At 37.2% G+C, this 14420-nt stretch overlaps 1 protein-coding gene across 10 annotated transcripts in view; it reads right to left on the bottom strand.

Moving 5' to 3' along the window:
- Positions 1-14420, bottom strand: part of LOC124802474 (ral GTPase-activating protein subunit beta) — a 398111-nt gene that overhangs the window by 170341 nt on the left and 213350 nt on the right. For 8 of the 10 annotated variants that reach the window (XM_047263273.1, XM_047263271.1, XM_047263272.1 and 5 more), the window contains 2 exons: positions 9909-10046; positions 4781-4921 (listed from right to left, as the gene is read on the bottom strand). In XM_047263273.1, the coding sequence (XP_047119229.1) occupies positions 4781-4921; positions 9909-10046 (279 nt within the window). The remainder of the gene's footprint in view (positions 1-4780; positions 4922-9908; positions 10047-14420) is intronic. The other 2 variants (XM_047263268.1, XM_047263269.1) reach the window with 2 other exon arrangements.

A 14420-nucleotide genomic window follows, 5' to 3' on the forward strand; every position in this document is an offset into this window, starting at 1 on the left:
TGCAGACTTTGCGACTCTGGTAGCAAATACAGAAGATGAGCTGCAGTATCTAATTAACAAATTATCACATGCATGTGAAAAATTTGGTCTTATCATCAGCATCGAAAAGACTATGATCACGGTGTAGGAAAACTCAACCTTTCATCTATCAGCATTGACAGCAATTCTCTACAGGTTGTTGTTGATGTCGCCTACATGGGATCTACAATACATAGCAACTTGTCTGTGGACACTGAGATTACAAACACAATCGCACAAACATCATCGATCATGGCTAGATTGAAAAAGAGAGTACAAAACAATGGACTGCACACAATAAAAACTAAATTACACGTATAGAGTGCTTTTGTTATCAGCACCCTTCTCTGTAGTAGTGAAACACAGACAACTCTTGCTAAGCACAAATCTTGACTGAACAGCTTTCACCTCCACTGTCTCTGGAGGATACTTCAAATCTCCTGGAGATCATACAAAATCATAAAGCTCACAAGCACAACAAGCATTCATGCACTCTTAAGCCACCGAAGTACTTACTGAGTACCAAAAAAACTGTTGTACGGAGAACTTCAGGAGGGTGTGAGGCCAGTCAAAAGACCATTCTTTCACTTCAAGGATGTCTGCAAGAGAGACCTGACCAAGGCCAGTATTAATCCAAGTTGCTGCAAAAAAACTGTTGATGATCTTGTCAAGTGGTGACTGTACAAAATGGTGTCAAGCTTGCAGAAGAGGAATGTATACAAGAACAAATCAGGAAGAGGAAAATACTAAAAGAGAAAATGGCTTCCACTCAAAGCCCTCACATTTCACATGCCCAAACTAAAGTAGGGACTGCCATATATGAGTGGGACATTTCAGCCACAGCAGACATTGTGGACCCAGAACCAAGCTTGCTACACCATCATCCTTCGAGGATGGACAGATGTCATATACATATGAAAGACTGCAAAATTAAAAAATTCCTGTTACTTTTTGATCACACCATGTGCATAGGAGGAAGCAATATATGTTGAATCTTTTTGGGATTTTAACAGCAAATCACTATGAGATGCAGAACACCACTCTTTCAGTGTCATGCTTAGTAAATGAACCTGTAATGAAGTGTGCTGCTCTTCAGTAGATCTTGACTATTGCCTCTATCAATCCTGTCTGGTATGGATCCCAGATTGCCATGCAATATTCAAATATTGGTTGAATGAGGGATTTGTAAGCTACCTCCTTTGTTGATAGACTACATTTCCTAAGGATTGTTCCCAATAATGTCAGTCGGGCATCTCATTACCCGCAATTAATGTTATGTGGTTGATCCACTTTAATGTGTTCCATACGCAGACTCCTAGACATTTTATGAAAGTAACTACTTCCACTGATTGTTCTACAGTCTTTTAATCACACAATAATGGGTCTTTCAATGTAAATGCAATATGTTAACATTTGTTTATGTTGAGTGTCAATTGCGACTCCATGCATCAAACATTGATCCTCACAGATTTTCCAGACTTTTGTTCCATTTTTCTAATGTTGAGACTACTCTCTATACAAAAGCATAATCCATGAAAAGCCTCATGGAACTTCCGATGTTATCTTCTAGGTCGTTTACATATACTGTGCAAAGTAATGGTCCTATAACATTCTCTAGGGGTATACCAGAAGTTATATTTATGTCTGAAGACTATTCTCCATTGAGAATGGCATGCAGTGTTCTGTTTGCTAGAAACTCTTCACTGCAACAGCTGGTCTGATATTCCGTATGCTTGTATTTTGTCCATTAGGTGACAGTACAGAACTGTACTGAACACCTTCTGGTAGGTGAGGAACACTGCTTTAACTGGGTGACTGTATCTACTGTAGCTTTCTTGGTCTCATGGATGAACAGAGTGAGCTGGGTTTCACATGATAGTTGTTTTTGTAACTTATATTGATTCCCACATAGGAATTTTTGGTCACTGGAAATGTCATAATAAGCAAGCATAAAACATAGTTCAAAATTCTACAACAGACTGACATCAGAGATAGAGGCCCATTGTTCTGTGTGTCTACTTAACAATCCTTCTTGAAAACGGGAATGGCCTGTGCTTTTTCCCAATCATCAGGAAAGTTTCACTCCTCCAGAGATCTAAGGTACATTGTTGTTAGATGAGGAGCATATTCTTTCACATATTGTATGTAGAATCATATTTGTATCCCATTAGGTCGAGTAGCCTTTCCTCTGTTGAGTGATTTCAGTTAGTTTTCTATCCCACAGTTACTTATCTCAATATATGTCAGTTTGACACTCATACAACAAGTTGAGGTGGAGTATATTGTGTGGTGCAAGCCAAGTAAGAGACCAACCCCACCCCCGAACTTTCCCCCTTTTCCTCTCTCTTTTGGTAATCTGTGAAAGACAAAATTCTTGGTCACCTTTATTTACTGCCTCCTCATTTTTGGTGAACGGTGAGCAGAAGGTAGAATTCTCACAGCATTTTTTATTTTTATCTCAGGATGCTCATCAGTTCTAAGAACAAATTTTTGGTGTTGTGACACAGTTCTGAGGTGGCGGCACTCACATATAACTCTGTAGTGGTTAAGCCAGTACTGATGTCAGTTTTCTTTGTGGGTACTACAGTTGTTAGAGACATATTTTCCATATGCCTGCTGATACACTTCAGTTCTTGACTCATCTAGGGTCTATACTAATGAAGTATGAATCACTTCATGTAACAGTTTACCACATTTGAATTTGATTTCTGGGCTTGTTAAATGTGTGGTCACGTATAATGGCCATATCCTGTACCAATCTCTGTCTTACTTATACTGACAGCCCTATAAACTAGCATTAGCAGCATGTAGATATAATACAGTTCCACAGAATCTGAAGACCTACAACTGGTGTACACGAATGTCCATATCATCATTCTTGTCACAGGAATTCCACACAGAGAATTATTTCTAAAGTGTTATTCTCTGTCAAGATGAATGTTGATGGTACAAATAGGCCACATTGGTTCATTGCACACATGAAAAGAAGGCAGCAGTTGACAAATTCACAAATCCATAACATATGAAGTTGCTGGGATGTGTGGAAATTAACTGTTCTGTAAGTATGTGTTGCAAGCTACTTTGCTGCGAGGGTAACATGTGAAGGTATCACCCCACATAAAAGACAACTCAATGAACTGTGTCAAGCTGACTTTAAATTATGACTTCAACCGTGCCAGTATTTTGTTGTGGTAATACATTATTGCACAGCTTCTTGCACTGTATGTGTTTTATTAATGAGCCTCTCAATACAACAAAAAACAGAAAAATTGGTTCCAGAAAGAGGAAAGTTTGATATCACATTTTTCTGTAAAGAGAAATCTGCCATGATTTAACAACCTGTGGCAGGGACACCTGAAACTGCAAGATAGAATTTAGTTTTGAGATTGGTAACTGTCATTTGAAACAACTGCTGCAAGGAACACAACAGAATTTAATATAGCACAGTGGTGAATGAAGCGGCTAACGTATACTTTGAGCAATCCATGCAATTTTTGCACTTCTGTTTCCTTTCAGTCAAATGCCCTTAAGGGGGGTCAGACGTCAAACGGGTCGACTTGGAGCAGGAGAGGCATCACACGACATTTTAATTTCCACTGTCTATACTTTTACAAATAAGTTCATAAAACTTTGTCAGCATCATCAGGAAGGATTCAGGATTCACACTCATTGCAGTGGAAGTTCGAAAACATAGCAAAATAAAATTTTTTTACGTGCGAAATTTCATCTTTTTTCACTTACTAATGGCTGCATTTGTTGCTATAGGTACACTTTTCTTCATAAGTTAGAGAGATTCTTCGATGAATTTTGCACAACATACATACCATACTTACAGGTGTATGAAACTCTAGAATTTATTTAATTTATGAAAAACCGAATAAGCTTTCTCAAAATCTATGAGCTCAGACAGTAGCATATAGGCTGCAGAATGAGTTACAACAATATTTATGTTCTTGACATGCTCATAAGTTGAAGCTCTCCATTTATAACTATCCATCTGTTCACAAATTACTAGTTAAAGTTGGTGGTTTACATTTTCTGATTGCTTTTTCTAAAAAATTTGTGTAATAACAGATATTCTAGTCTCCCTCATTCATCCTTTTATATCTGCGCATCTGTTTAGAGAAGTATACAGTAGATATAGAACATAAAAACTCCTACACATTTAAAATACACTATGAAATCTGACACTATGAATATGTAAAACAAAGTAAACCAACAAAGCAACAAAAAGCTGAAGACGTGTTTTGGTGTCAATGTACCACTATCAAGATGGCACTGCATTCATAACTATTAAATTATATAGTTTTTATTTTATTTCTTTTTTTAAATCCTCCAACTAACAGAATGTGAAAATAAGAACTTTCACTATATAGCATGCTGATGGTTTAACGTATATGTGAGACAGGAACCTGAAGCTGAACCACTGCTATCTGCAGAAAGAGGGTCTACCAATCCACAATATAGCTTAGAACTGATTCACAGAAGTCAAAAGCGACATAAACCATCAATTGCCACAGAAAAATTTCAAATTAGCCACAGAGGAGGTACTGAATAAACCTAATGGCCTCCAACTAGAAAATGCAGCTTCTTGTCTTGAATGCTTATTTTAACAAAGCACAAAATAAAACTCAACCAGTCTAGCACATCTCAGGTCCTGATGAATAGCTTCAGTCTACCAGCATGTTTCCTAACTGGTAGACTCAAGTTTTCAGGTGGATTTGAGGTATCAAGTTATGAATATTTCAGTTTTAACACATACCTGTCTCACGAATGTGTGTCCGTGCAAGTCCAACCAATAACTCCAGTGCAGCCAATGACACATTTAAATCAGTTTTCCACGAGGATATCAGGCGGTGGCATACCAGATAAGTTGCTCTTACAAAAAGAGCATGAGCTGAGTCTAAAAACAGCAAAAATTTAAATAAAAAATAATCACTTGTTAGTGTTAAATACAAAATTTACAGAGCAGTCTCTTGTTTCACTTGCTAACATGATACGAGTAATGCCACAAAAAAGGAAATTGTAGGTATCCATTCTCTCATTTCAGTAATGCAAAAAATTCTGGCTGCATAACACACGATTTAAAAAGTTTACTGTGAGCTGTACTATTAGAACCTGCTTAGTACTACTTATTAGAGAGAAAACTTAACATATAATTCCAAGTTCAAACATAGCAATATATGGAAAATGCATTTGAAATAAAACAATAAAAATTTTAAAAATCACCATTGTAATACACTCTCTTGAGAGAAAATTGTTTTGGCAGCAGAGATGTTCATTGATGGGAATGATTACAAAAGGTTTCTGCAAACCTGGAGAACAAGTTTTTTTTTTTATTTAGAAAAATATCTCTCATGAAACAGTCTATGGTAATAGATATGAGGGACTCTGTAAAAGACAGGCTGCATGACAATTCATTACATTATTACCTACAAACAGGCCGATAGTGGCTCTCGTCTGTAACCCAAAAACATAATAATTCTTTCAGCTTACTCTTGTCACTGAAAGGGCCGACAGGTGTGGCCATGCGGTTCTAGGCGCTTCAGTCTGGAACCGTGTGACCGCTACGGTCGCAGGTTCGAATCCTGCCTCGGGCATGGATGTGTGTGATGTCCTTAGGTTAGTTAGGTTTAAGTAGTTCTAAGTTCTAGGGGACTGATGACCACAGATGTTAAGTCCCATAGTGCTCAGAGCCATCTGAACCATTTGTCACTGAAAGGGAGGCATCTGGTTTCATTCATATTGTATCCAGTCACCATCAGCATGGTGCTAGAAAGGGAGCATTTCTGTGTTACAAATTTTTGTGATTTAAACTTTCTCCTTTATGTGTAGCAGTATGCCAGTGTTGTGTTGGTATTGTGAAGAAGAATTTCAATGGAAGAAGAGGAAGTAGTTGTCTTGCAACTACACTTCTGAAAGAAAATTGGCCTGTCACTGACCAGCAGTGCACAATGATATACCAGGCAAAAGTACCCTGACTCGGGCTATTACAATTAGTTCTTGTTTGCCACGGAATAAGAAGGAATAAAAAGAAAGAAATAGAAAAAGCATATGTACCGAAACAAACTGTTAGCAAAACTATTAACATTTCGTAAAGAGACCTAACCATACTTATAGAATATTTTTCCTAAGTGGTTTACAAAAATGCAGATGTGTACAGTGTTTTGAGGGGCCTTTGAAAAAAGAACTTAAATGAATTTGAAACTACAAAACAGATAACACACACATTCAGAAATTGAAACTTCAAAGGTAATCAAAACTGAACTACATTATTTAGTACAACATTAGTTTATTGGGACACTCATTATGTTCTTTTCCAATTCTGGATAATGAAGTAATGCAGAAAAGGACTAAATGACAAATGTCTGTAAAATAAAGAGGGGTTGGTAACCAGAAGAAGAAGGCAGGGGTCAGGGTGAATCAAAATCACTCACCTAATGAGGTAATGATATGGAGACCAGTTACCATGCAGCAACGCATGCCTTACAATGAACAGAATTTATCATGCTAACATGAAAAGATAAACACTGCTGAGAGGAGGAGAAAAAGAAGAGAGTGTCTGAGACAGGAAGTAATGACAAGGAAGGAAAGAAGGTTAGAGTTTAACACCCTTCTTCTGTTCAAGTGATTACAGACAAAGAACAAACTTGGATAAAACAAGAATGGGGAAAGCACCAACTGTAGCCTTACTGAAGCTACCTACAAAGAAGTAACTCACTATCAGGTAATTACAAGATCATCAAAAAGTAAAATGCTTTTCACTCTCTCTCTCTCTCTCTCTCTCTCTCTCACACACACACACACACACACACACACACACACACACACACACTCACTCTCTCTCTTGGGCAACCAGTTTCAGTTGGAATCTGGTACGAATACCATTAGATACAAGCAGCATAGATACAATTAAAACCAGGCGTTTACATGTAATGGTATTTGTTAAGCAAGTATCAGACAGTGGTCAGTAAACTGAAACTGTTTGCCCAGTAACATATTTTTACAGTAGCTTATGATGGTATCTGCCAGGACTTTTCCTTTTTTTAAATTGTAAGTGGCTGCACTACTTTTATTTTCTATCCTGCTGGAGTTTGGGATGTTTGAAAAGCAAGCAATTATTGGAAAGCAATAGTAATTAATATCTATTAGAGGCATAATTAATTGCTCAAAAATTTAAATTAATGTGCACTGTTAAATATAAATCTAAAGAGTCACTTCTCATGTAAGCAAAATAAAAGAACAGTTACATTGTAACTACAGTAATATTAAATATATTACATGAAACTTTAAAAAAAAGGTTGATGACAAAACCAATAGATCTTCTGCCCTTATAAGTGTTCCTAGCATTTGGCCAGAGTAGCTTGGTACAAAGATTCTAAAATTTCTCACATTGTCTAGTTATGTACTATTCATTACAATGAAAACTACTTAAGAAAACAGAAAATGAGCCAACAACAGTTTCTGCTATGCACAAACTCATAAAAATGAAGGAACAGCCAGCTGGGAGTTTAAGAATGTGCTGCTAATTGGAACAAACTTCCAGTTGCAAGCCTACTTATGTCTCAGGGGATAGAAGTAAACACAGGTTAGGGGGAAATTTTCAGTGTAACAACATGATTAATTGTAAATATTAGTTCCTCCTGATGTATTTCCACAAGAAATTGTTCTGTTGCACTCCTTTTAGTAGGTGTGCCCATCTTTCTATAAAATTATGCATAAATAGCAGTGATGTGTTCATAAACTGATGGAACTTGTCAAAAATAGACAGTTTCAGAAGAGAAAGAAAGAAAGAAAGACAGTCTAATAGAAATTATTTCTAATTTTCTCAAGGCTTGCATAATCATCAGTATCACTTGGAAACCTGCAACTTTACTGTGAATCTACACTATGATGCAGTTTTGAGAAGTATAACCTCACTCACAGACAAACAGAAACAAACAAACTGACAGTATTCCAGATGTCAAAACTTGCACTTTCCAACAATGGCTTATTATTAGCTAATTCTGGACATTGGTAATATTCACCTAGATTGCATGTGAAGCCTTATGCTTCATTGCACCCATTCACATTATTTTATTCAAGCTCCAATCAATTAATTCTTGCGTGATGTCTTATTTTTCAGAAAATGATCAAATTCTTTTCTAGTAGTACACCATTCACATATGAGATGAAGTGTCACATAAGGTACACGCACATAAGCTGAGGTCACTCTTTAACGACCTCAATTGTTCTTCAGATATTGTGGAGACTAAAATTCATATATGAATCTGTGACTAATTCCTTTATATGTTTGTGGTTGATTTTCTGACCACATTACATAAGTGCACAATATCACTAAGTAACTGTTATATTTAGTCTCTATATCTGTAGGCCCTCAGCAGGAAAATTTTGTAGCTGAAAGAGTAGCTATAACATATTTCTCCCCTCTCCTTAGCCGGTGACAGAGAGACACTTTTATTGTGGTTAAAAAAAATCTATCACAAAGTGTTCCTCATGATATTTGGTGCATTGAGTATTTTTTTTTAGTTTGTAAGCATCATATTGGTGGTGTTACATACATTTTGCCCATTTTAGTGCCATTCTGCAGAAATCCAGGGCTGTAGACTTGTGTGACCAACAATGCAGCAATGTGTTGTTGTCATTTTTGTACATGTGTTTTGGCAAATGAAATATTCAAAGAATATAACAGTGTGTAAAAATACAGCCATCAACTTTGCTGCTGGGTTGTTATTTTCAAGTAACATGTCCATCTTCTGTGCTAAATTGCATAGTTGGATCTTTGTTTTTGGCAGATGTCATGGAATGAATGATTTGCTTTCATGCTGCACTTATTTATGAAATATCTGTCACAACAGGATCCAGTAGAAAAAGTTTCCAGAATGAGATTTTCACTCTGCAGCGGAGTGTGCGCTGATATGAAACTTCCTGGCAGATTAAAACTGTGTGCCCGACCGAGACTCGGTCGGGCACACAGTTTTAATCTGCCAGGAAGTTTCAGTAGAAAAAGTGTTTATTCTTTTTTATGATATTTTTCAACAACAGGTTACAATAGGATTACTTTTTTTTTGCAGTGAAATTATTAGATAATGAGTGAACGAGGCAGGGATCCTATAAATTCTGGAAAACCCTTGTTCAGAGTTTGATTCACAAGTTTCTGAGTAAGGGGATAGTTCAGATTCCAAAGTTAAACAAATTCATCCTTGGCCTAGGACCAGGGGCCAGTGCTCTTCTACTACAGTTCATAATGTTAACATGGCAGTTCACAGGAATTTGACTCAAATGACATTACTGGTGATAATCATAAAGATTCTACAATGCATAATATACCTGCAGATGCTTTGTATAGTTGTGGCACTTAGACAGTAACTCAACTGTCTGATGGCACACCAGTTATTGAAATTTTGTTCACTGTTGTAAATAGGCATATTTTTTGTTTCCATGCATAAGTAGAACTCTATAAATACAGGAGTCTGCTATGTTAAACAAAAAAATTGTTATGCTCTACAAAGGGTTAAGAAACTCTTCTGTCTTAAAGACAGACTGAAATTTGGTTGCTCAGAGGGCATCTCAGTTAGATGTACGTTGTCCAACAGTTAACACTTCATCTCAAAGGTGACAGATGTCCCCCCTCTTCCCTCTAAAAAGAGCTGCTTTTATTTCCTCTTTTATGACTTGTTACAAGAGTTTTGTTGTTGATGAGCATTTACAAATTTCACACTGCGAAAATAATGCTTAATTTATTTTTACTTTGTTATGCAACAAAATATGATTTCTGAATACATTTAACTCAAATTTATAAAATAAATTTGAAATTTAATCAACAAATGATCTAAAATCCTTATATATCTGCTATCATTTAGTTATAAAAGTTTATAGCAAATGATTACTTTTTACAAGTCCAACTGGGTAGTCAAGATACAAGTTACCAAATGGAACTGCTCCTTCAGCATGGTGGAACTCCAATGATTCTTCCCCAAGGCTACGGAAATCACTCGGCAGACTGAATGAACTAACTGTGTCAGAAGCTAAGGATCCAAAGAATGGGTTGCAATACAGACACAATATGAAAAAAACAAACAAAAACAAACACAAAACAAACACAACTGACATTTATTTTATGGTGAAAAGAAAGAAGGTGACTGGCTGATTATATAAAAACATTTCTAAAACAGTTGAAATACGAGGGCTATTCAGAAAGTATGGAGCGTTTCGGCATTATAAAAAAATAAAATAAAATAAAAATAAAGAAAACTAAGTACAAGATATACATTTTATTATATACATCTGAGAGAGCAACTGACATACTACTTTTCCACAGAGTCACCAAACATATTGGGGCACTTATCATAGCAGTGGACAAGCTTTGAAAGACCTTCGTTGGAAAATCCTGCCACCTGAGACTTCAGCCAGTGAGTCACACCCGCCCGGAGTTCCGCATAGTCATCAAAGCGCTGCGTTGAAAGCCAGTTCTTCATCTTGAGAAACAAGTGGAAGTCACTTGATCCAAGATCGAGGCCGTAGGGTGGGTGAGGGAAAATTTCCCATTTTAATGAATTAAGGAGTTCTTTAGTACAGTTTGCCATGTGAGGTTGGGCATTCTTGTGCAAAAGCAAAATTTTGGACATCAGCTTTCCTCGGCATTTGTTTTGAACTGCTCTTCTAAGGTTGTGCAAAGTTTGACAGTACTGGGCAGACTTTATTGTTGCTCCACATTCGAGAAAATCAATAAGAAGCACATTTTGCCTATCTCAACTTCCTTGCCGACAAGGTTTGCAAACATTTTCTTTGTTTTTGGGGGGACTTTGTGTGGCCCCACTCCATGGACTGTAATTTTGTCTCGCAATTGACGTGTTTCATCCAACTCTCGTCACTGGTTACAGCTCGATCCAGTAATGAATCACTATGTTTTTGGTAGGCCTCCAGAAATGTCAACGTTGCCCCCAATCGCTGTTCTTTATGGTGCTCTGTAAGCATTTTGGGCACCAATCGTGCACAAAATTTGTGGTAGCCTAGCTTTTGAGTGACAATTTCAAACAACAAAGTCCGTGAAACTTGTGGAAAAGAAAGCAAAAGCTCCGTTATTGTGAAGTGAACGTTTTCACGAATCATTTCATCAACTTTAGCGACAAGACCGTCAGTCACAGTGCTCGGGCGTCCATTCCTCTCTTCATCATGAATGATGGTCCAGCCATTTTTAAACTGAATGCATCATTTCCAGATGGAACATTCACTCATTACGTTGTTTCCGTGCACTTCACACAGTTCACAATAATTTTCTATGGTTTTAGGTTTTCTGCCGACAAAAACCGTATCACAGGCTGCACCTCAAAACTGGCGGGATTTTCGATTGCAGCGCACATTTTAGTTTTGTCTATCAAAAAAACCAGACGCGCAGAGATGTTCCCACTGTCACAGATAGATATCGACTGAGCTGCCGAGCACGCACATACCACGATATACGCAATCAGCGTGCACCTAGTGGTGTCAGATGGCAACGTTCCCTACTCTCTGAATAGCCCTCGTATATAAAAGCTCTGAATTTATATATATTGAGTAACTACTGGACTATGACTATTTTCCCAAAAAGTGAACTTGAGAATGTGACCATCTAAAGTAAATAAGCGATTGATACATAGAGGTGTAGTTCACTGCAGTGGGATCAGTGCAATTAGTCAGTCAAAAGGGATAGAAAGTTCATATATGATGAGAAAATGAAATGATGTATTAGTGCATCACAAGAAATAACTTGTGAGGTCTCTAATGGGTGGTGCCTTGATTTTGCAAATAGCAATACTTGTGTAGAGTTTGAGAACTGCTCATGTTATAAGACTGTAGTCAAAACAGGGAATGACAAACTGTTAATATATATAAGGAGGAGATCAAAAAGATGATAACTGAGTGAGTGCTAGGCACTGTAATGCATTCACGCCAGCAGGCTGTTAAGTGGTTCATCTCACTTCACTTCTGGTGTATGAGATAGCTATTTCTCTTAAGTCACAGTGCAGTAAGTTGTTCTTCAGTTTCTATTTGGAAGTGACGTGTTGAAACAGTTGCACTTAACTGTATCAGAGCACATTAGTATTCTTTGATGATTGGCTGTTGTGAAGTTCATTAAGCACAATGGACTGAGATACCACTATCAGTTTATTACAATCAAATTATAGTAAGAAAATGATGCCATGGGATTCAAATAAAACTTCAACTTTCCTGAATTCTTCAACCTTGGATGACATTCCCTACTTGGAAATTACAGTTAATGTTCTTCTGACACGCAAATATAAGATTTTTTATACTATTTGGCTTTCTTCTGAAAACATCAAGGGAGTGTTTGTGACTGAGTACACCTAAAGACTCCACGAATTTTGCAATAGCATGTGCTCAAAAACAAACCAATGTAACACTTATTGTTGAGCTCAGAGATACTAAATTGTGCATTGTTGCAACACACATAGGTTGTATTTCTTCTCATACTGACTGAGGTAATGACGGTAATGATGATTTCATCCAAGTAAGGGTTTCTAGATGTACTACCACATCAAGGGAGAGGTAGTTTTGAATGAAGAAGAAGAAATGGTACAGATAAGCGGTATGGTGGTAGGTCAGCAGGCAGAGTATAAGTGTCTTGAAGCAGTCTGTGTGACATTTGGCATTTTACACACGTCATAGCAGCCTGCTATGCAAGAGGTATTGTTAGTGTTTCTATTAGGTGTGGTCTTGAAGCAAACATTTTATGGATAATTATTGTGTTTATACTATGAATCAAAATGCCCCTCTTTTTAAATAAAAATGAATATAGACTGTCTGTAGACTGTCATGAACAACTCCCCCTCCTCCATAGCAATGAAAATCACTGAGATGCATTAAGCTCCAGATGAACTAGCAGTAGCACAGCGAAAAGGTGAGTTATGGTATATTAAATACAGTGCTGTCGATCACCTGATTACCAAATATGGCAATAGTCAATCTGACAATATGTTCTTGTGGATTGGAAACATACAACAACACATACTTCTCTCCCCACTTGCAAGACAATAAAGCAGTTAATGGCTCTGCATGTCATATAAAATAACAGACCAAAGAATAACATTTCATCACCACTGAAGACTTGTGGGGATTTTGTGTTAAGCCACACTTGCCCACTACATATGATCTACACCCGCATATTCAATATTATGGATTGCACTGCATTATGTTTAGTCAGCCACATCATAAGACTAAAACTGCCCTCTCATTATCATCATTGCTGTATGTATGTATGTAAGATGAAAATAATAACGCCAAAATGTTAAGCAAAATGTCAAAATTCAGTAATAAAACTTTCACTTCTTAATTTTATAAATCAGCCAGTAACTTCAATTTTGAAACTGTTCTTAGGTATGTAAGCATTGATGTATTCTTTGTAGTGTTACAATCAAGTAAGTAGAATAAGTGCAAAAAGCAGGAAACATAAAATGTTACAGTAATATACGCAACAAACTACTATTATCACTTCCTCTGATGACAAAGCCGACTTCTGAAAGTAGTATTGTGGGATAGATAGTGAATCATAACAACATAAAATGTACTGCCACCAGGAAACCAATTCTCATGTCACTGCTCTTCACTTAAGAAGTAGGAACTTCTCAGCACAACAACAATATAACAGAGTCAGTTCTGAGAACAGTATAATTTACAAGGATTGGACAAAAGTACAGAAACACTGCAAGAAATTGCTTGAACATAAATACATATGCTAGCTAAGTATTCTGGTTGTGCTGTTGTATTTGACCACAAATGGTGCCTGAGCAACGTCCTCAACTCATTGCTAACTTCAGTCATAGTCATAGTGCAGTGTTGTGTGTTATGAGTGCATTATGTCAGAGCTAAGTAAATTCAGACATGGACAAACTGTCGGAGTTTGTATGGTGAGTGCACGCATAATCATAGTAGCCGAAGTGTTTGGTGTTTCAGGGTCACTATACCACAGATTTATACCACATATAGGGAAAACACAAAAACATCATCTGCTAAGTCACAATGCAGACAAAAGTGTATGTTGAGTGAATGTGATACAAGAGGATTGTGACAAAAAATAAGATGACAGCTCCAAAAGTCAATGCAAAACTGAATGTCACACTTGCGAGCTCCATCATCACCAAAAACAACACAAAGGGAGTTCCATACACAGGGAACTGCAGGGTGAGCTGGAATTTCAAAACCACTCAACAACAATGAAACAGCCCGTAACAGGAAAATGTGGTACCAAAGCCCCATAAAACATGGACTATGAAGCAATGGAAGAATGTCATTTGGGCAAGCGAGTCTTACTTTGAACTGTTTCCAACTTCCGGCTGAGTTAAAGTCCCAAGAGGGGAGCATAGCAGGGTTTTGGTGATGATCTGAGCAACGATATTGTGGGG

Source organism: Schistocerca piceifrons, chromosome 6 (assembly GCF_021461385.2).
Source record: "Schistocerca piceifrons isolate TAMUIC-IGC-003096 chromosome 6, iqSchPice1.1, whole genome shotgun sequence".
Taxonomy (NCBI): domain Eukaryota; kingdom Metazoa; phylum Arthropoda; class Insecta; order Orthoptera; family Acrididae; genus Schistocerca; species Schistocerca piceifrons.